The sequence below is a fragment of the Elephas maximus genome, chromosome 6 (genome assembly GCF_024166365.1).
Source record: "Elephas maximus indicus isolate mEleMax1 chromosome 6, mEleMax1 primary haplotype, whole genome shotgun sequence".
Classification (NCBI taxonomy): Eukaryota; Metazoa; Chordata; class Mammalia; order Proboscidea; family Elephantidae; genus Elephas; species Elephas maximus.
Window position 1 is genome coordinate 76,905,049 of NC_064824.1, and position 22,921 is coordinate 76,927,969.

The following is a 22,921-nucleotide window of genomic DNA, read 5'->3' on the forward strand; positions in this document are numbered from 1 at the left end:
GTCAATGTCTATAATAATCACATAAAAATCCTCACATTTCTGAGAATGCTCTATTATTACAGATAATTTTATTCCATTTGTCTTTGTAATCACAGCTCTTCCCCCTCTGTCAGAAACCCTGGTGGTGTAGTGGTTCAGCGCTATGGCTGCTAAACAAAAGGTCGGCAGTTCGAATCTACTAGGTGCTCCTTGGAAACCCCGTGGGACAGTTCCATTCTGTCCTATAGGGTTGCTATGAGTTGGAATTGACTCGATGGCAATGGTTTTTTTTGTTTTTTGTTTTTTCATTCCCCCTCCAGTTCCTAGTATGGTTCCTTGCACATACCACATGTTCAAAATTAGTTTGCTGAATGAATGACTGGCTACCTCATTTCTTTATATGTATGCTACATATATAACTTATATTAAAAAAAGACTTAAAAATATTCTATGGTTATTTTTCTTACAATCTATCGGATACAGCACGGCCACATTATTTTAGTTTTTGAACTGATCTGTTCATAGATATTTTAGAGGAATTTTCTTCTTTTATTTGACCCCCAGACTGTGCTTGAGAATCTTACATCTTGGTTCAGTAAATGTTACTGAAAAGTTATCAACATTTTTAGTTTTTGTTGAACTTCTACTGGAGGATCTGACTGTTTAGTGGGGGAAATAATTTTCCACAGTATCTAATGAGATAGAGGTTTATTTACAGTCTGACTGCATACAGGAGTTTATAGTTCAGGGTCTTCATTATTGTATAATTTCTCATAAAATACTAGGTTTAATGAAGAGTTTAAAAACTGAGTGTCATTTTATATATATGAGTGTGTGTGTACATATGCAAAGACCTATACCTATATACGTATATTGTATATGTATGCACATATATTCCTGATAGTTTATATGAATACGAACCTTCTTACTTTAATATGTAAAAAACAATTTGGCATAGAAAATATAAGAACTTTAAGAGCAGGATTATCCACTCAGCAATTTTGCCCCTAAAAAACAAGTCCCAGAAATGACAGCATACTTACAAATGGGATCGCTCGCAAGAGCTGGATCTGATGGTTCACTGGGAGGGCCAATTCCTGCAGCATTTATTGCCATTGCTCTGAACTGGTATTTAACGCCTTCAATCAAACGGGGAACATTAAATTCCACACCTTTCAATCCCAGTTTGGTTATCGGTGCTCGGCTGACACGTGACCAGTAGGCCCCTCCCTCCTCTCTCTTCTCCAGCCAGTAGCCAGTGATCGGAGAGCCACCATTGTCCAAAGGAGGAGTCCAGCTCACTAGCATCGATCCTTTGGTGCGCTCCAGAACTTTTGGTTTTCCTGGAGGTCCAGGAAGGCGATAAGGATCTTGAATGACCATTTTATCTGATTTGCACTCATCACTTGTTCCATATTTGTTCACTGCCCTAACTCGGAACTCATATTGACCATTGGGGATAAGTTTCCAGACCTAGAAATTAGATAAATAGTAATTCCTTAAGAAGAATATACTTATGTTGATTTCTTACTCATTTTAAAACAACTTATTTTGGAAGGGATGACTGTAAAGAGAATAAATACATAAACTTAAAACATGGAGAAGACAGAGAAAAAGAAGAAAGCCCTTTTAAAATGAGAATATGTGAGTTTACTGTACTGTAAAAGAGTATCTGTATATCAAATAGTATTTACTAAGTGGTCTTACGTGCATGGAACTACAATAACAGAATAACTTTTTGCTTGTAGTTTTTGAGTTGAATTATTAAATTCCAAACATTAAAGTTATAGTATAATGGTGTTAAATCAGAGTCATGTTCTTTTAATGCACATAAGAAAATATTTAGAAGAGTTTACCCCATATCTCCTGTCTACAGCAGTGTTGGTGACTTCTTCCCATTCAATTTTCTTCCTACTTGCATCGCGCTTGTCTATGACATAATGGGTGATTTCACTGCCACCATTATCTAGAGGGGCATCCCATGTCAAGTAGCAGGAGTCAGCTTTAATGTCAGTTACGGCAAGGTTTCTTGGTGGGGATGGGCGGTCTGGAAAGCAACCGACAGATGAGATTGAGAAAGCAATTCCTAAACAGACACTGGATTTCTTCTTTGACATAAGGAAGCAAGCTACTTACCATACACTTCAACGTGAACATTTCGGAACACTGAGCCAAGGCGATTGGCAGCAGTGATTGTGTAAGTGCCTTTGTCCCCCCGGACTGCTTTAGGAATGCTGAGTTCAGTCTTCGCTTCACTTCGGGATACTTCTTCCTTGGTTATCTGTAGTGCCTCAGTGGGTTTTTCAATCACTGTTTCATTCTTGGCCCACTCGATCTTAGGCATCGGAAGTCCTGTCACATCTGCAGGGATGTTAACAGGCTCTCCTGCCTTAACTTTGATAGTGTCTCCTCGAACAGCCAGGTGCAACTTAATAGTCGGAGGTGCTGCAGGGAGAGGAGAAAGAAATAAAAATAGCAAAGTGGTAACAATGTTTACTCAATCTGTGGGATAAGTCAGCAGTATAAAGTTCATTAAAATTATTGTTATATTCGGATTCCATACCTTCATCATCTTGTATGACCACATTAAGAGGCAAGGATGGTTCACTTTCACCAATCGCATTGACTGCTTTGACGCGGAACTCATACATTTGATGCTCATCAAGATTGTCAACCAGAAAAGATGTGGTTGGGCAGAGTCGCTGGTTAACTCTTTCAAAGTCAGGTCTGTCGTGACGCCGTTTTTCAATGATATATCCTTGGATGGGACTGCCACCATCATTGCGAGGCTCTTTCCAGTCAAGGGTAATAGTGGACTTTGTCCTTTCTGTATATGTGAGCCTCTCAGGAGATGTTGGAGGACCTTCAACAAGGCAAGTTAAAATGACATGTGAATAGGTTTCTGTTTAGCCTAACTTTACGCCCATCTTTAAAATTTTTCCCAAAACATGTCAGTCACCAGAATTACAGGCATTAATATAGGCAGAATTTTTCTTAGAAAACTTTACAGTCAGGATTATTGATTAAAAATATAGGGGCAAATATGATTTTTTAATAGTTAGCACTTTAGATTATTTTAGTCTGTCACTGGGCAAACTTCTGCACTGAATGAATTTTTTAATTGGGTCCATGAAGTTATGCTTTAGATGACCAGCTGAGAGCAAAGTATTTCTATTTTTATCAACCGACTGTAAATATGCCTATTTAAATGCACTTTAAGCCACATTGTCTAAAGTGTGGGTTTAAAATGTGGTGGAAAGAGAGTTTATATAATAATGCTTCTGTAGTTTTAGGTCCCAAAGGACAGAACTGAAAGAATAAGCTTTGAATGATGAAGCTAGTCAACAAACCATGCTTGTTGACAATTATTGCAACCAGAAGCAGAGTTTCACTATGGAAACCTAGTTCTGTGCCAATGCCTCTGGCACAACTTGATGTACAATGGAAAATCTCAGACGGGCTGTAACTGGTGTAGGATGTAATTTATTTTGGGGGGTGATAGAGGAATAACTCCTGTCTCTTGAGGAATGGGTCTTCCTCAAAGGCTTTGTTTTCTTGGATGTGGTATCAGTGTGCTTTACAAAGTGTGTGCAATTTTAGGGTTTCGTAATACTTTCAGGGAGATTTCCTCTGGTTGATTTTCTATTCTTCCGTGGCTGTTTCTGGTTTTGGACCTCCCTGTTATTTAAGTGTGGGAACTATGTGAGAGGTAGAGGAACATTAAGGCATTTATCCTAATCTGTAATCTTTTTTGGAAAAACAAGGAACTCTCTTCAACTACTAGGATATTAAATCTTAAAAATTATTCCAGTACATCCTGTTGGAAAGACTTAATACTTATAACCTACTTCTAGGTTATTGCTAACCCCCAGCAGATTCACGTTTTTCAGTATTCAAAGCTGTACATGGTTAATACAGAGTAAAGAAAAAGTGCACTGAAAGTGTGGCAAACATGGTATCCTCAAAGTTGTTAATTATTTTATTTACTCCCTTAATATCCTCTAGCTACATATTTTGAGACTGTTTACAGTTTTGAAGCCATAAAGCTCAGTAAATAAATGGCATAACTAGAAGCAAAACAAACAGTATTTGTAAACACAATGAAAACCTTTTCTTTTACCTAGTGGGTCAACTGCAAGAATTGGTCCTATTTCAACAGGAGGGCCACAGCCAAACTTGTTCTTGGCAATAACACGGAACATATATTCTTCCCCCTCAAGGAGACCTGTGATGTCACATTTAGATCTCTCAGTCTCTATTGGTTGTCTCCAAGTATGCATCTTGGCATCTTTCCTTTCAATAATAAAGCCCGTGAGTTCACTTCCTCCATCATCTTCTGGATCAGACCAGTTAAGCAAACACATCTTTCTGTTTGTTACAACAGGTTTTAAGTCAAGAACTGGACCAGGAACATCTGAAAAATAAAACAGAGGGAAAAAAAAGAAAATCAATGTAATAAGATAGTATCTTTGGGGAAATCCTGCAAAAAATCCACGCAACATTCCTTACCAAAAACTTCTACCCTGGCTGCTGCAGATTTGGAACCACAACTATTAGTAGCTGTTATCACATATCTGCCATGATCTTTTCTCAATGCATTCTTGATAACCAGGTCAGATTTGGTTCCAACGTTCTCTATTACAACACGGTCTTTATCTAGCTCTCCTTCTTCTATGGTCCATACTTTCGTAGGTACAGGACGACCAGTCACCACAGCTGGAATTCTAAGAGTCTTCCCAGCCATTATTTGTATTCCAGCCTTGACAGAAACATCCAGTTCTACACTGGGGGGCTCTGTTGAAAGAGAACAGCCAGACATTAACCCAAGAAAGATGAAAAAAATGTCCCCATACTAGGAAAATATCCCTAATTTTATTCAAATAACTTGTAATTACCTTGTGGTTCAGCCACAGTAACAGGGCCTGTTTCTCCAGGTGGTCCTTCACCTGCAGCGTTGACGGCACTCACCCGAAGTTTGTAATCAGCACCCTCTCGGATTTGTTTTACGGTGTACTGACGGACCTTAATCATCTTCTCTGTGCAGCGTGACCATTCATTTGTGCCAACCAGCTGCTTATCGACAAAGTAGCCAATAATTTCACTACCACCATTGAAAGCTGGGGGTTCCCATTCTAGTTCAATAGTTGTAGAGCTTGTATCCGTGACTCTTGGGACAGGTGGCCCAGGTGGAGCTAGAATGAAAGCAGATACATAAATCGAAACTCATTGATGGTTTTAAAGTATATAGTAGCTTACCGTATCTCACTTTCTTCTTAATGAGTTACTTACAGATTGGATCACGTGCTGTTTTGGGATCTGAAGGTGGACTGAACTTTCCAGGTCCAGCTGCATTTTCAGCACATACTCTGAAGACATAGGTGAGTCCTTCTAATAGGCCTTCCACATTGGTTTTCAAAGAATTCAGAAGGTTTCTGTTGACACGAGACCAATGTGTACTGTTAACCTCACGTTTTTCAAGCCAGTAACCCAAGATGGGGCTTCCGTTATCTTTTGGTTCGTTCCATGTCACTAGCATACTGTTACTGGTAACATCTTCCACGATGGGCTTATCGGGTGCATCGGGTGGTTCTGATAAAAATAAAAATGTATTGGAATTAATTCCCTCATATGACATAAAGATTCAATTTTATAATCTGTGATAATGTATGTAACAAAGCATACGGTAAGAGCCAAATGTGATGGTAAAGGAACCTTACCAAATGGATCTTTAGCTGTAAGTGGCTTTGAAACACAAGGGGGTCCAGGCCCAAACCTATTTTCAGCCCTTACACGGAAGAGGTACTCCTTTCCTTCAATCAACTTCGTCACTGAATATTTGCAGTGTCTAAGTGTTGAAGTGATAATGATCCACTCTGAGTCAGGTTTTGTCTTGTCTTTCTTTTCCAAAGTGTAGTTTATGATTTCACTGCCACCGTCATCAAGCGGTGGTTCCCATTTACAGAGGACTGAGTTCTTTCTAATATCTTCAAATACAAAGTTGATTGGTGGCCCTGGAGTATCTAACATTTCAAAGGAGAGCAATGATTACACATTTGTATAGAAATAGTTGCCATGGAAAATGTAAAAGTTAGTCTGCTCTTTGACATAAACCTCTGTTTTTCCTACATCTGTCTTTGTGTCACATTAGCTAGTGAATTAAGGATGCTCAGGGGAACAAAGAGGTCAGGTGATTTCTTCAACATGGCCAGGAGATAATATGGGACTAAAAACAGACTGCAGAAGCTATTTTCTTTCCCACTTATTGTGTAAAACATATGTTTTACACAAGGAGCCTGTTTTTTTCCCTAAAACTTTTACATAGACTTTCTTCAGTTGGAAAGCGTAGCTTTACTTACCCAGCACGCTGACGGTACAAGGAGCCTTTGCTATACCATGGTCATTTTCAACTTTGATCATATACAGGCCGTGGTCAGGTCGGAGAGAATCTCGAACACGTAGCTGAGATTCTCCTTGTTTACTGTTGTCAATACTCAAACGCTCAGTCAGAGGCAGGAAAAATGGTTCTTCTTCTTGAACTTCACCCCTCCTCCTTCTAGCCAGTGGTGCTGGTCGCTTCTTAATTTCCTCTGGTATAATAACGTTCTCATCCTTTATCCATGTAATAGTTGGGTAAGGTGATCCAGAAACAGTTGCATCAAGTGCTATTTCATCACCTCGTTTCACTTCTAGGCTTGTTCGCAGAATGACTTTTGGAGCATCTGTTATGATTAAAAACAATAATTGTTTTCAATTCTGATTAAAATACCTGACAAAAACATTATCCTCATTTATTTCACAATTGTAAAGTGGCAACCCCATTAAACAAAACTTACCTATAGGATCTACAGCTTTGGTTGGAGGAGTGGCCCGAGAAGGTTCACCAATACCAGCAGCATTCTCTGCTCGCACACGGAATTGGTACTCTTTTCCTTCTTCAAGTCCCTTTGCTGTGTAGGTCAGTACTGGTACCAGGTGTTCATTGCATCTCTTCCATTTGTCTTCACCCTTAGCAATCTTCTCTATAATGTAACCCATTATTTTGCTCCCTCCATCATACAAAGGTGGCTTCCATGTAATAGTCATTGCCTTAGCTGTAGGATTATGAACCTCAACATCTACAGGTGGGTCTGGGGGTTCTGAAGAACAATAAAAAAAGAAAAAAAAACTGTTAATATAGGAAAACCCATCTTCTTAAAATAAAAAAAATTGCATCTTATTTCTTAGCCGTAGTTCATCCGTGCCAAAACTTACGCTTTGGATCTTGAGCAATGACTGGATTTTTCAATTCAATATATTCGCCTCCACCAATCTTGTTAACTGCTTTAACTCGGAAGAAGTATTCACTATTTGGTATGAGGTCCTTTACAGTCCAAGACAGTTTATTCTCACCAGACATGACTGGTATGTATGTTCTCCTTCCAGCTTCTCTGCGTTCCAGCACATAATGAAGAATTGGGGTTCCACCATCATATTCTGGAGGTTCCCAGGTTAATTTACAAGAAGTCTTGGTCACTTCACTTGCTTTAATATCTTTGCATGGTCCGGGTAGGCCTATTAAAAATAACACTCACAATTATTATTGTACCCCTGAAAAATCAGCACATTAATAGTGTAATATTTCTCAAAGTGGGGCTATTTGCATTTTGGGTAGGATAATCTTTTATGTGTTGGAGTGTCCCTCACATTGAGGGCGTTTAGCATCATTGGCACCAAACTACTAAATTTCTGTAGTAATTTCACCCCTCCCCAGTCTTTGTGCCAAGAAAAAATGCCCCTACAAATTTCCAGACACCCTCTGGGTGGGTGTAGGAGGATGGTATTACCCTTGGTTGAGAACATTATGGGAAAAATGTGACTTTATACAGTTAAGAAATGAATATTGGTCACTGAAAAATTCTTTGGGTATGTTTTATCTTTAAATTAGTACTTTACATGCAAATAATTAAAACTGGTGTAAATTACTCTAATCAGAGTTGAATTAGCAACTTTTTTGTCTTTAGAATTACTTTATTTCTCATAAGGAAAGAAATAATCTGAAGGGACATTTAGATTCCAGTTGGCCAGCTCATGAAGCCACTTATACTAACACTGCAGAATGAACCAGTTTTCTCAGCACATGAAGAATGCCTGATGTTTTACCCAAGAATGATTACCTATGACTTTGACATTGATTGAGGCTGTTGCTGAGCCCAGCTTATTCTCCAGTGTAATGGTGTAAACTCCAGCATCTGCACGGACACTCTTGGGAACTTCAAGGTGTGCAGAGATGTGATCACTCTTCATTGTTAATCTATCACTTGCTTTAACGTCTTTGCCATCTTTATGCCAGCTAACGGTTGGGACTGGAACAGCTCTGAAGGGAACAGGAATGCTTAACTTTTCGCCTTCAATAACAACAATGTCATGGGTCTCCAGATCAATTGTTGGCCTGCCTGTAAAATATATTCCAAAAGAGAAAAAAAGAGTTTGTCAAAATGCAATGCATGAATAAAGCCTACTTTTATTAATTATAAAAGAAACTGTGGTCTTACAGTCTGGATCTTTGGCAACGACATTTTCAGAGATTTCAGATGGCTCACTAACACCAACAGCATTAACAGCTCTCACTCTCAGAACGTACTCCTTGTCAGGAACAACACCTTCTTCAACCTTGAATTTCAAGTCTTTTATTGGGCGAGAATTTACTCGCATCCATTTCTCAGTGCCTACTGGACACATTTCAACATGGTATCCTATGATAGGACTTCCACCATCTTTTTCTGGAGGTTTCCAAGCAATGGCAATGTGCTTTCTCCCAGCATCAGTCACATGAAGGTCAAGGGGAGGTGAAGGAGGACCTGAGAAAAGTGTGAAATATTCACATCCATGTTCTCATTAGCAAGGTCTAGACAATATCCTTTGTATAATCAGCACTACTTACCTGTTGGATCTTCAATTGATAGGATTTCTGTGGGTTCACTTGGGTGACCAATTCCAGCTTCATTTTCTGCCCGAACCTGAAACTGGACCTCCGTTCCTTCAATGACATCAGTTACCCTGAAGTTACAATCTGGTCCTGCGGTCTTTCCAGCCTTCACCCATCTAGTACCTAGCTTTTCTTTCTTCTCAATGATGTATCTATTGAAATAATAAAGCATTTCATTAGCATTAATGAAAACAAAGTTATGAATTTGCAGCCTAGTATAAATTAATTTAAATTCTACCTCTGAATTGGTCTTCCACCATCATTTTTAGGTGGTTCCCACTTCAGGTCAACATGTCGTTTAGTCACATCAACCACTGTCAGGGCATAGGGTGGTCCAGGGGTGGCTGAAAGCAAAATATTTAATGATTAGAAGGACTAGAGGAAAAAGTGATAATCTACTACAAAAGATGTCACAAAGATTAAGTTAGAGTGCATACTAAAGGTGTCTTTGGCTAGAACGGAGTCCTCAATTTCACAGTAGTCACTTTGCCCTATGGCATTTTCTGCAGCAACTCGGAACACATATAAAGAGCCTTCTGTCAGTGGAGTGACCGTGCACTTGGTGTCCTTGACGGTAGTGTCCACTGTTTGCCAGCCTTTTCGCCTCACATCTCTTTTTTCCACGATGTAGTTAGTGATGGGGGACCCTCCATCTTTCTCAGGAACTGTCCATTTTAGGTCTGCTGTATTTTTTGTGATATTAATAACTTCAAGCCAGCGAGGCGGTGATGGAGGATCTGAACCAGAAAGAAAAGCAAATTCAGGTTTTTTTTGTCCAATATTCAGTCTTTACTAAATGCTCTGGTAATAACTAGAAAGTTAAATAGCAATGAGGAAATTATATAGTAATGAGTTTTTCATATTTTCTCATATTATAATTCTCAGGTATACTTTAGAATAACTTACATATCCAAAACATCAAGATTGACTTACATAACTTCTCTCGGCAAAGCACAGGATCACTGGGCTCACTGGGTTCACTCTCCCCAGCCTTGTTTACAGCTCTAACTCGGAATGAGTATTCCTGCCCTTCCATAAGTCCTGGGAGCTTGTGCTCAGTGGTGGGAACCCCCTCAGCCACTCTGACCCAGTCCTCTGTTCCAGTCTTTAGCATCTCAATGACATAAGACTCAATCTTTGCCCCTCCATCGTGTTCTGGCTTTGTCCATTTCAATGTTAATGATGTTTTGCCTACATCTTTCACGATTGGTTTTCCAGGGGGCCATGGAGGATCTGCAAGCGAATGAAATCATTATTTAAGTTTGGGGAAAAAGAAGTTAATGTAAGTATTAAAATAATCACAGAAAATTTTATTAATAATACCTATGGGATCCTTTATTAGGATCGGTTCAGTTGACCTGCTTGGTTTTCCAGGTCCAGCAAGATTTTCAGCCAACACACGGAATCTGTATTTCTTCTTATTGGTGAGACCTTTCACTCTATATTAGCAACAAAATGCATGTTTAGTACTATGATAAGAAGTAGAAACCTATGTTTATTTTACATTTAATAGGCTAATCTGCTTGAATTGTGAAAAAACTGATTTTGAAATTTAGCTGAGAATATTTCAGTGTAAGTTTAAAATTGCCTTTTAATGGTTACACACCTTAGATTTGGCCAAAAGTACAACTCTAATAATAATATCTATAATAATGATCATTATCAAAATATACCAGAGGGCCACTATGAAACTTCCAGAAAGTTAATATTTCATAGTAAATTAAGAAATGTGAGTGGAATTTATACCACTTTGGAAATTATATGTTAGTTGAAAATATTAGTAAAGACAATTTCAAAATGTTATAGTAATATGTAATCAAACAGAATGATAAAGAATGAAAATTTGAATGTACTGCTATTTTAACATCTTGATGGAGATTTTAGGCATACCTGAATGTTGTGTCCTTTATTGGCATCTTATTGCATCTAACCCACTTATCAGTATCAGGGTCTAATCTTTCAAGCCAGTATCCAGTGATTGGGCTGCCACCATCATCATCTGGTTCACACCATGTGAGAGTCACTGCATCTTTAGTTATATCAGAAGGTTCAAGGCGAGTTGGAGGTCCAGGTGGGTCTGCAGACAGAATAATGATACCAAGTATTATGTCATGTGTATATATATATATATATATATATATATATATATATATATATATATATATATATATATATATATATATATATATATGATACCTAAATCCAAGCTTGACACAATAATCATGTTTTTTTTCCTCCCCCCAAATGATTAATGAGAAACTTACCAAATGGAAATTTGGCTGTTATTGGACTGGCCTGAACTGGCTCACCAACACCATACATGTTTTCTGCAGCAACTCTGAAGAGGTATTCTTTATTGGGTATTAATTTGGTTGCCTTGAAATTTGTATCCTTGACAGTCGAGGAGAGCTTGTGCCACACTTCACTGTCAGTTGCCCTTCTCTCTACAACATAGTTTGTGACTTTAGATCCACCATCATCTCGTGGAGGGTTCCATGTCAGAAGACATGACTCATTGGTTACATCTGTGATGTCAAAAGCAGCTGGTGGTCCAGGTTTATCTGTGGATGGCATTAAAACATTTTTTTTTTACCACGTCATATTTAAAAATGTAGCTGAAACGAATTTGTCCTATTTTAAAACGCGAGCCTCTCCTACCTAAAACGTTGACTTCCACTGTCGCAGTGGCTCGGCCACACACATTCACAGCCTCGATGATGTATGTGCCAGTGTCACTTCTTTTACTGTCTACAATAGTCACTGTGGACTTTTTAGGAACATTTTCAATGGTGATCCTTTTGTCCTGTTTCAGAAGCATATCAGCCTTTGTCCAAGTTATCTTAGGTTCAGGTTTTCCAGTTACAGTGGCAGGAAGTTCAATCTTAGTTCCGGCTTTTACAGTGAGACCAGCAAGGAGCTTCACGTCGAGGAAAATTTCTGGAGCCTCTGAATTGGAAAAGATTATTTAAGATGTTAGCAAGTTTAAACAGAATTAAAATCAGAGGCTTGGCTAATAAAACAACACCAAATATATATATACCCTGTGTATCCACAGCCTGGATTTCATCAGTGGGTTTGCTCGGTTTGCTGGCACCCTGCCTGTTCAAGGCCTTCACACGGTAGGAATACCATTTGCCTTCCTCAAGACCTGTTACTTCCATTCTGTTGGAAAACAAATAGGATATTTTACTCTTAAGTATATAATCTGTTTCACTTGTAACATACAGAATCTTTTCCACAATCATACTGCTGGTTAAAACTATTCTTTAAATTAATTCTAGATCGTTTTAATACTGTAATCAATGAAAACCTTGAGGAGGGGTAAGTTTAGCAGCACTTTTTAAAATCAGACAGGCATAACAGGAGAACTCGCAATAAAAAAACTAACATTTCAATTTTTAAAATGAAAGCCCATTTTTGTGAATTATACAGGGCCAGAGTAAATGCTTACTCTTATTAAAAGACCTACTTTGTGTCTGCAACTGGTTCTCCACAGGCGACCCATTTATCAGAACCACGTGGGCATTTTTCAACTATGTATCCTTTGATGCGTGAACCACCATCATATTTAGGTGGATCCCATGTTAGGAAGACGCTCTTGGCAGTTCGATCTCTCCATTTAACATTCTCTGGTGGGTCAGGTACCGCTATAACATTTTAAAGAGAGTCAGTCTTAGATCGGCCACCTAGGAAATTATCTCCATATTGCCAACCTCTCGGTTTCTCCCACCATTTCAATTCTAGGCTTAAAAGCAAAAATAACTAAAACAAGGTCAGGTAAGAAATCATCAAGAATACACTCACTTGCAGGAGCTGACATATTTACAGGTTCATCAACATATGCAGGCTCTCCAGGGCCACACTTGTTACGAGCACAGACTTTAAATACATATTCTTTTCCTTGAACAAGATCAGGAACTGTGAATTCTAGGTCAGTCACAAAGTCCATAACCTGGGACAAAGAAATACAGTTAATATGTTATTCTCCCCCCACTCCCCCCCAAAAGTTCCCCAAATCAAAAGATTTACCATGAGCAGGGATACAAATGGAAGTTATTTCTAATTTTAAGGATTATTCTTTAATTTCACATTGGAGAAAAATTGCAAAGACACAATAATATTTGACCCTCAATAAAAAGTAAAGCTGTTTCATAGTTTGTACACACACTTAACAGATGACAAATAAGACTTTTTTTTTTTTCCTACCAGCTTGGCACTGGTACCAGCTTGGTTATTTGAATTGTCTTTTTAAATTACGGTAAAGAATGGTAAGTAGTATAAACTGAGGAGAAAAAAAAAATTGCAGATTAGGCCAACTAATGCAATCTGGAGTCAAGAAGAACTGTGACTACCAGGGAGTTAAATATTTCCTTAGAATGGCTTATACCTTAATAGGGGAATACTGGGTACTTACCAGGTACCAAAGGAGCCCTGGTGGTACAGTGGCTAAGTGCTTGGCTGCTAACCAAAAGATTGGCAGTTTGAACCAACCAGCTGCTCCTTGGGAGAAAGACCTGGCAATCTACTTCCATAAAGATTGCAGCCTTGGAAGCCCTACAGGGCAGTTTTATCTTGTCCTATAGGGTCTCTATGAATAGGAATTGACTTGATGGCAACGGGTTTTAAATGGGATCAGGTACGAAGTGAGTTGGTGAGTTTTGTTTTTTAATAAACCTATCTGAAATTTGGTTAGGCTCACAAATGAGGCAGTTATACCAAACCTTGGTTGAAGGTCCTCAGGAATCATCAGTATCAATGCATTTAAAAAAGTTGTTGGCATGTTATTAGTAAAGTAAAAGTAAAAGCTGTGTCACCTATAAACTTTTCATGGCATCCCAGCATAATGAGGTTTTTCCTACTGTCTTTCTGTAGTTAGTACATTGCTGCTCAAAACTTACTTTAGTCCATGTTTTCCGGCTAACTTCCCGCTTTTCAACCAGGTATCCAGTTAGTGGACTTCCTCCATCATCATCTGGTGGTTCCCAAGTCAGATGTACTGAGTCCCTGGTTACCTCACCATATTTCAGTTCTTTGGGTGCACTTGGGCGAGCTGAAAAAAATGCAGTCCGAAGTCAATATTATTAATAGTTTGAACCAGTATTTGTTAATACTGCTAAATCATGTTAGATAATAATTTAGGTCCTTACCAATTACATTGACATCAATTTCACCAGAGATTGCTTTCACAGGATTTTCTAATTTCAGTGTATAAATGCCCTTGTCTGGACGTTCACTTGGAGAAATGACAAGTTCAGCATAGGCACTTATGGTCTTCATTTTCACACGGTCTCCTGCTTCTAGTACCTTATCTCCAAAAGACCAGGTTGCAGTTGGCCTTGGATAGCCTGTACTTGGAACCAGGATCGTGATAGGATTTGGGACGATGACTTCCAGACCATCTTTAAATGCACTTAAATCCATTGTTGGTTCAACTACCAAGAAGAAAAATTAATGAGTTTACAGTACTATATTTAAGCCTCTGAGACTCCAAAGTAACTATGCGCTATCCACAAATATAAAAATAAAATGTTTGTTTACCAAATGAATCATCAGCAGTTAGAGGACCAAGAATTTCAGATGGATCTGAAACACCAGCTTCATTTTCTGCAGATACTCTATATAAATACTTATTTCCTTTTTGCAATCCAGTAACCTAAAATCATGAATTGATATTTGTAAAAAGCATAAGTTTAAAGTTTATGATCATACACTGAATATTGCTTTTTAGATTCAAATGCTCTACCTTGTAAGTTAGTTTAGGGACAAGTTTCGTATTGCAACGAATCCAATTATCTTTTCCTTCTTCACACCGCTCAATTATATAGCCCAATATTGGGCTTCCTCCGTCTTTCAGAGGAGGCTCCCATGTGAGCTGAACTGATGACTGAGTCTGGTCTGAGGCATTAAGGTTGACAGGAGGACTTGGTCTCTCTGAAATGAACAAAAGAGATGAAGCATATCATTTGATTTAGTAACAATTTTCTAAAACAATGCTATAATCAATCCTATCACCGTCATAGCGACCCTATAGGTCAGGGTAGAACTGCCCCATAGGGCTTCTGAGGAGCAGCTGGTGGATTTGAACTGCTGACCTGTTGGTTAACAGGTGAATGCTTAACCATTACGCCACCCAAAAACCAAACCCGGTGCCGTCGAGTCAATTCCGACTCATAGCGACCCTACAGGACAGAGTAGAACTGCCCCATAGACCATGCCACCAGGGGTCCATTAAAATAACTGGCTTACTGAATTTGATGACTAAAAGTAAGCGGTCTGGGTTTCCACAATTTTGATCAAATTTTTCCAATATTCCGCCTTTTTATATTTTATTAACTTTTATTTTAGTTGATACGTCTAATTATGGGGTTTCATGTAGTAATCATTATTATTATTTTTTGATGGGCTTACCGATTGGATCAGTGACTTTGATGAAAGGCGTGGCTGCACTTGGTTTTCCAACTCCAATTCGGTTTTGGGCTCTGACCCGAAAACTATACTCCTGTCCTTCCACCACATCAGTGACAGTTGCAGACAGGTCTTCAGCTCTTACTGTCATGGCGGTGTCCCACCTGATAGAAGTCTTGTCCCGTAATTCGATGACATAGTTAGTGATCTCTGCACCTCCATCATACTCTGGTGGTTCCCATGTCAGTGAGACACCAAATCTGTTCACATCAGTGATGGCTACATTCAAAGGAGGGCCTGGAACATCTAGATTTCACCACGCAGGAAGAAAACCCAGCGTTTTGAGTTATAGCAAAGATTAAAAAAAAAAAAAAAGATAAGCTTATTTGCAATTTACTTAAAAAGTTCTTACCATATTTACTCCTTGCTTCTACGGGATTGTCAGTTTCTACTGGTTCTCCAGTGCCGACTCTGTTTCTTGCACTTACACGGAAGAGGTACTCAATTCCTCCTTTTTGCAGTCCAGTGACGGTAAAGTCACAACTGTCTGCACGGTCAGTGGCCAGAACCCAGGTCTTTCTCTTGATGTCGCGTCTTTCAACAACATAACCTATGATTTTGCTTCCACCATCAGTTAATGGCTCTTCCCAAGCTAGGCTCACTTCACCATCAAGTGCTTCTGTCACTTCTAAGTTGCGTACTGGCCCGGGAACATCTGGAATTCACGTATAAAAGAATTTTTAGTTTGTTATCACACCTTCCGTTGTGTTTTGCCAATCACGTCTGAGTGACTTGGGGCTTACCGATAACTCGTAAATTGATGAATCCTTCTGCTTTTCCATGTTTATTCTGAAGCACAATTTTATACCTTCCTCTGTCTCCTTTCTTGGCTTTTAAAATTCTGAAAGAAGTTTGTTCAGCTGTAGTGTCAACAGTTTTTGAGGATAAAGCTTCATTATCTTTAAACCACTCAGCTTCTGCTTTGGGGTAGGCATCATACGGCACCACCATTGTCAGAGGCTGGCCAACGTCAACCACAAGGTCTTGGTCAGCAGTCTTGATTTTAGGTGCAGCTAGTGAGAAAAATAACATGTGAATGCTTTTGAGTTACTTGTTTTAGTCCAGTTACATCATAACTTATTTACTATATGCACTTGTTAGCAAATACTGGTTACATAAACGTGGAAGTATATATAGTATACTAAGTAAGTAAACCTGGAAGTATAGTAAATTTACAGCATAGAACACTAACAGACTTAGAGTTCTAGCTTATTTTGTAAATCATCAGAATCTGGAGAATTGAGGAATGAGGATAGTATAAAGTCTTAAAACCTCTACCGTTTGCCAAAAATTGCAACAGAGGACTAAATGTAGTGAAAAACATTTATTTTGGATATAATAGGCACTATATATTTTTTTTATATACTTAGTTCAAGATAAAGCAGACATACTTTTTTCTTATGTATAAGAGGTACACTAGTGGCTTTTTCATAATGACAATCCATAAGGATGACTTAGAAGCTTTTGGTGAGGACCAGAAGAGGCCCAAGAGGCCTCACAGGGCTTTGGAAAATGGAGGAGGATGGGGTGTCTTTAGGTCTGTGTTTACTGAAAAAGTTCTCAGGACAATAATTTAAGAATCAATAGAACTTTTAAAAAAAGAATCAACAGAACTTTGAGATGACAAATTCTAGGAAGGAATGAATGAACAGCCACCAAGTGCCAGGAATTGTCCAAGGTTCTGTCAAACACTGATGAATTGCTATGAATTTCATTTTACATAGGACATTTACTTTGCATTAAGAGAAATTAAAACAGTTAACATGTATATAACGCTTAAAGTAATAAAAGACTTTCATGGCATCATCTCATTAATTGTGAAATCTGAAATTAGCAAAATATTTGTGATACAATGAGGATATTTTCAAATAAAAGAAAGGGACTTACCTGCCAGTTCAAGCTTAGCTCTGGCTTCTTTGTCTTTGGCAATAAATCTGTATTCACCCTGGTCACGGGGCTTAATGTCACAAATCTGTAGTCTGTGTATCTTTCCTTCACTCATCATTTGATGTTTATCACCCTGAACAATAATCATGTTATTTCTTAGCCACTGGACTTCCACCTTATCTTTGTTGAGCTCAGCAGAGAAGACAACATCAGCACCAGGGGCTTCGAGAATATCTTGAGGAGGCCTGATGATCTCAACAGGGATTTCTGAAAAGAAAATATGAAATAGATACAAATATGTTTGTATTCTGTTAATGATTTATTTAATTGGTAAATGATAATAAAATTATCCTTTCACTTAATACGTACCTTCCACAAAAAGTCTAGCTCGAGACTTTCTATCCTCTACTCCACAAGCATATTCACATTCATCATCCAGCCTGCAATCTTTTATAATAAGTCTGTGTATACTTCCATCTTTTTCAAATTTGTATCTAAGAGAGGAGATTGCATTATTCATTAGCTTACACAATAACCACTAAATTGTCAGAAGTGTACACAATAACCACTAAATTGTCAGAAGTGTACATACAGCTATAGAAATAGAGAATAAGAAGCATTTGCTTACTTTTTGCCTTCTTTGATTTCTCTCCCATTTCTGTACCATTTTACATTTGCTTTCTCTCTGGAGAGCTGGCAGGAGAAGACAGCATCATCAAACTCAGTGACTGTCTGGTCTTCCAAGTGTTCCACAAATTCTGTAGGTGCTTCAATGATAAGAAGCTCGGCAACAGATTTATCTTGGCCAGCAATGACAGTATATTCACCTTCATCTGGGAAGCCACAGTCTTTAATGATTAGAGAGTGCTTATATTTATCAATTCTGTATAAAACACGGTTGTCCAAAGGTACTTCTTCTCCATTTTTCATCCATTTCAGTGTTACATTGAGACGATTCACTTTGCACCAGAATGTGACAGATTTCTTCTCCATTGTTTCAATATCTTTAAGAGGTTCAACAATCCTAAGGTCTTCCTCTGTTATAAAGGAGACGAATAATGTTGATTGTAATTGTTTTCATAATAGAAATTGGTTTAAAAAAAAACAGTCTCTAATGCCATATAAATTACTTACCTTCTACTATTAGATTGGCTGCACTCTTAACATTTTCACCTCTGTGGTTAGTCAGTGACACACTGTAGTTGGCTTGGTCATCTAATCGTGCATTTCTGATTCTAAGGGTATAGACTAGGTCTTTTTGGAGAATAATGTATTTTGAACTATCAAATATGGCTTCTTCATTTCTGAACCATTTTGCTTTGGCACCTTCAGTATTGACTTCACAGTTAAAAACAACTTCTTGTTGTTCCTTCACACGTGTGTCCTTAAGAGGAACTATGATCCTGAGTTTTTCTGAAAGCAATCAACAAGATTTTATAGTATGAAAAAGGACCAAAGGGGTAGATACAAATATAAATAAACCCAAAAAGCAAGAACAAACTTACCAATTACTGTTAAGTGAGCTGCTGCTCTGGCGGCCCCAACCATGACTACATAAGCGCCCATGTCTTGTAATGTGGCATCTTTAACAACTAAGATTCTCTTTTTGCCATCAGCAATAATGTCATATTTATCTCCAGATTCAAGGGTCTGATCATCCCTCTTCCACTGGACTTCAAAACTTTCCTTTGATATCGTGCAGGTAAACTCAGCCTTTTCTCCTTCAAGTATCTCAAGGTTTTGAGGCTTTGAGATAAATTCAGCAGCAAGTTCTGGAAGGAAAACGTACACATTTGTGCCTTAAATCCAACAGGCATAAATTAAAAAAATAAATCATTATTCATTGGTATTTTCGTACCGTGTACTTTGACTTTGCCATCAGTTCGAGAACTTGGGAGTCGGCAGTTGTAGCTGCCTGCATCCTCAAGGTGAGCATTCTGAATGATCAAGATTCTCTTTCTTCCCTCGGTAACTATTTCGTATCTTCCTGTTTCAATGATCTCTTCATCACCTTTGTACCAAATTACTCCTGCTCCAGGCTTGGAGACTTCACAAACCAGTTTTATAGTGTCTGTTTCACTAACTTCAATGTTTGCAAGATTTTTCGTAAAGACAGCTTCTTCCTCTGCAAGAATTGAAAGAACATTGAATTAAAGTGGTGATAAGGTTTTTTCTAAAACGTATCCTTCCACAAAGAAAGGCTTTATTCTTACCCAGTACTGTCAGCATGCCAGAAGTTCTCGCAGTCCTTACTTCGCAGGAATATTCTGCTTCGTCATCCAGCAGACATTTGTTGATGACAAGAATGCGCACTGCTCCCTTAGATATGATGTCGTATTTTTTGCCCTTTTTAATTTCAGCACCATCTCTAAACCATTGGACCTATATTTAAGATAAATCGATAAAAGGCACTATTATCAGTTACCAAAAATAATTGAAATATATAATTTTAGAGCCAGAGAGGGCATTAAATAACATGCAGACCCACCCCTTTGTTTTCCAGATGGGTAAACCGAGACTCAAAGTTGAAAGGACTTGCCAATGGGAAAATAGCAATCAGAAGTACTTAGTTGGAGCATATGAAATTGCTGCTATTTGTCTGTTTTTGACCTAAGAAAACAGTAATTTCATATGATCGAAACTAATAATACATAAGTCTACTGATAGTGAGTCCAGTGTTCTCAAGTAATGGTAAAAGAATTAAAAAATAGAATAATTAAGCCAAGTACATATTGCATACTAAGATAATAATTTTTAGTCGAAATAAATTTTGATTAACTTCCCCCCACACATTTTGGCTAAATCAAAAGTAAATATAAAGTTATTTGACAATACAACATAACAGGTATACATTCACAGACCTTAGCATTTTCTCGGGAAATTTCACACTCAAACCGAGCCATTTCTTTTTCTTTAACTTGGAGATCAGTGAGTGGTCTTAAGAATTCCACGTGAGGAGCTGTAAGAGAAAGTCATCAGAATTCAAAATGAGGTTTCTGGAAGTTGATTCTGACATGAGTGTGGTACATATCAAGAAAAAGTGAGGCTTTTGTGGGGCCTTTTTACCCTGACAGGCTACGACTAACTTTGAAATCATTCAGGTCCGATGCTTTACTTTTTATATATCCCTTTAGTTTACAGAAAATATGTGGCACACTTTTTTTTATATGTCCAATTAGTGTCTCTCTCTCTCTTTCCATACATATATAGCCAGCTCAGTTTTTCTGAATTATAGCTGGAAGAAAAATCTTCTTCAGTACTTATTCAGCTTGAAAGTTGATATTGTCAAGGAAAGCACTAGTAACAAAGAAACAGCATCTTATTTCAGGCAGCTAGCATCGTCTTTGAGAAATCAGCAGAATTCAAGGAAAATGCAGCTTGAAGCACTGTAAGCCAGCCTGTCTGTGGCTAAGAGATGTAAGCTGCAACCGAAATCATGGACGCTCAGCTTCTTTTTTTTTTTTTTTTTTTTTAAATCAGCTTCAAAGATGTCACATATAAGTCAGGCATAAAATTTATTAGTGCAACAAAGCAATGTGTTTTGTACAGGAGGACGGTTTGGTTTTTTACACCTGCTGTTTCATTTATCTCCAGAATTAATTCAGGCGATGTGTAGGATTGGGGAGCTGCCCCCTTGGTCTTTCATTCTTTCAGGGTTCCTTGTGACTCCTTTCCAAAATGACCTTTCTTGATCAATGAAATTCTAGGACAAATGCTGGCTAATAGGCTTGGAAATACGCTCACCGCAGCTGGGCCTTCTTGGAATGGAGGTAGAAGACCCAAGAGAAGAAGGAGACCCAAGAAGCTACCCTGTCATAAGCTAAAGCAGAGCAACCACAAAGTGGAAAGAATGAAACAGAACAAGATGCACGGAAGGAAGCACAATCAAAGCCACTATTTTGTGGCTACTGACTGATGAGAAGCAACTAAACCAAATAAGTATTGCACAAAAATAGGCATTGAAAAAAGGCATCACTGGACAAATGAATGAATGAAATTGAACTAGCACATGGCATTTTGAAGATGTTATGTTTTTCAGCAGAGAAGGAATTAATGCTAAAGACCAGAAGAGCTCTCTCCATTCACAGGACTCACAGAAGCCAGGCCTTACTTCATCTTCTTATCCATTCTTATACTTAGAGACAGAATTATGTGACAGTCCTCTGGCATGCTCCTATTCCAACTAAAATTTCTTGTTCCTATTGTAGTTGTTCCCCAAGCCTGAGAATTTATTTTTGTTCCACCTGAAAATCCCTTTCACCTTCTTTCTTTTTTTTTTTTTATATATTGGCTCCCTACCTCTAGTCTCTTACTTTTCCTCCTTTCTTCCCCCTCTCCCCCTCACCCATGTACACAAAAAGTGCATTTGCTCACTACTCAGTGAGAGAGAAGCAAAACAAAAAGTGATCGATCAGCCATTTGTCAGACCACGATGTAGCCTAAAGACTTTTTTTTTTAAATACATACAGGATCAGGTTAGGTCAGGACTGATACCCTGAGTTGCCAAGAAATGCAGTTAGGCCAAGAAGGGCATGCAAAAAGTACATTTTTGTTATCAAAGAGTTGGGAATGAAAAGACCTGTGTAAGAAGAATACTTACGCACGACATTCAGGTTACAGGAAGTCTTAAAATCCTTAGCGTCACAAGTATATGTTTTAATATCCTCTGGGGTACAGCCGTGTATAATAAGTTTTCTGACCCTGCCATCCGTGACAATTTCATACTTCTTGCTTTTGAGGATTTCCGTCCCATTTTTGAACCATTTCACCTTAGCATTTTCTCTGGATACTTCACATTCCAAGACTGCAGTGGCCTCCTCTTCGACCGTCTGGTCCTCAAGAGGTTTAGTGAATTCAACTGGGGGTTCTGAAAGAATCATACTAATTAGCCAAGAATCTTTTCCTTCTCCAAGAGTTTGTTTATCCTCAATTTTCCTCAGGTATCTCCAGGGCTTTTTCTGTTCTAAGTTTCTTTTGTAAGTTTTGAGTCCCCTTGGATTCTTTTCCTCTAATAATGATGTTTTATCATTATTTTTTACATAGAGGAAAGTAGTTTTTAAAAAATATGGAACATAAAATAATACCCAACTCTTGGTTGATAAAGTAGTGGATATTTAGTCTGAATATAATTCTTCCTCCAGCTGTTTATTGAGCTTCTACTAGAATGTGCAATAAAAACAATGGGGACACGAAGATGAAATAAAACCTATGCTAGTCAATTTTGCCTTAATAATTAAAAAAAAATTTTTTTTTCCTTTTTACAATCAGCAAAGTATTTTGTCAGACCAAAAAGCAAAATTAGACTTCTGGGTATTTTGTGGATTTTAATCATGTACAGTACTTATATAAAGGCGAGAGTTGGCATTATTTATGAGCTTCTGTATCATACATACATGGCTTTTTTTAAAAAAAAGCCTTATAATTACCTTTTACAAAGAGGTTGGCTTGAGTTTTGAAATCTTTTGCTCTTAGTTGGACTTCCCCAGCATCTTCTAATTTTACATCCCTTAGGGTAAGTGTATGAACTCTTCCATCTGAACGTGCGACCACCTAATTTTTTTTTAAAAAAGAACGTTTTAAGGATATATGAAAACATACACCAATGTTCACTGCAGCACTTTTCAC

At 38.1% G+C, this 22,921-nt stretch overlaps 1 protein-coding gene across 1 annotated transcript in view; it reads right to left on the reverse strand.

Annotated features, from left to right (window-relative positions):
* Positions 1–22,921, reverse strand: part of TTN (titin) — a 275,933-nt gene that overhangs the window by 75,876 nt on the left and 177,136 nt on the right. Inside the window, exons 202-243 of the mRNA XM_049887553.1 lie at positions 22,723–22,846; positions 21,897–22,163; positions 20,158–20,255; positions 19,510–19,678; positions 19,155–19,421; positions 18,802–19,068; positions 18,431–18,709; positions 17,925–18,333; positions 17,666–17,790; positions 17,297–17,563; positions 16,153–16,422; positions 15,762–16,064; positions 15,353–15,655; positions 14,688–14,875; positions 14,483–14,597; positions 14,092–14,376; positions 13,843–13,994; positions 12,749–12,896; positions 12,414–12,591; positions 11,985–12,106; positions 11,603–11,890; positions 11,209–11,505; positions 10,835–11,021; positions 10,268–10,383; positions 9,878–10,177; positions 9,382–9,681; positions 9,183–9,288; positions 8,900–9,096; positions 8,511–8,816; positions 8,133–8,411; positions 7,231–7,530; positions 6,813–7,115; positions 6,336–6,698; positions 5,697–5,999; positions 5,269–5,568; positions 4,875–5,171; positions 4,489–4,773; positions 4,100–4,393; positions 2,543–2,842; positions 2,116–2,424; positions 1,836–2,026; positions 1,023–1,452 (exon numbers count right to left, since the gene is read on the reverse strand). Coding sequence (XP_049743510.1) covers positions 1,023–1,452; positions 1,836–2,026; positions 2,116–2,424; positions 2,543–2,842; positions 4,100–4,393; positions 4,489–4,773; positions 4,875–5,171; positions 5,269–5,568; positions 5,697–5,999; positions 6,336–6,698; positions 6,813–7,115; positions 7,231–7,530; positions 8,133–8,411; positions 8,511–8,816; positions 8,900–9,096; positions 9,183–9,288; positions 9,382–9,681; positions 9,878–10,177; positions 10,268–10,383; positions 10,835–11,021; positions 11,209–11,505; positions 11,603–11,890; positions 11,985–12,106; positions 12,414–12,591; positions 12,749–12,896; positions 13,843–13,994; positions 14,092–14,376; positions 14,483–14,597; positions 14,688–14,875; positions 15,353–15,655; positions 15,762–16,064; positions 16,153–16,422; positions 17,297–17,563; positions 17,666–17,790; positions 17,925–18,333; positions 18,431–18,709; positions 18,802–19,068; positions 19,155–19,421; positions 19,510–19,678; positions 20,158–20,255; positions 21,897–22,163; positions 22,723–22,846 — 10,387 coding nt within the window. The remainder of the gene's footprint in view (positions 1–1,022; positions 1,453–1,835; positions 2,027–2,115; positions 2,425–2,542; positions 2,843–4,099; positions 4,394–4,488; positions 4,774–4,874; positions 5,172–5,268; positions 5,569–5,696; positions 6,000–6,335; positions 6,699–6,812; positions 7,116–7,230; positions 7,531–8,132; positions 8,412–8,510; positions 8,817–8,899; positions 9,097–9,182; positions 9,289–9,381; positions 9,682–9,877; positions 10,178–10,267; positions 10,384–10,834; positions 11,022–11,208; positions 11,506–11,602; positions 11,891–11,984; positions 12,107–12,413; positions 12,592–12,748; positions 12,897–13,842; positions 13,995–14,091; positions 14,377–14,482; positions 14,598–14,687; positions 14,876–15,352; positions 15,656–15,761; positions 16,065–16,152; positions 16,423–17,296; positions 17,564–17,665; positions 17,791–17,924; positions 18,334–18,430; positions 18,710–18,801; positions 19,069–19,154; positions 19,422–19,509; positions 19,679–20,157; positions 20,256–21,896; positions 22,164–22,722; positions 22,847–22,921) is intronic.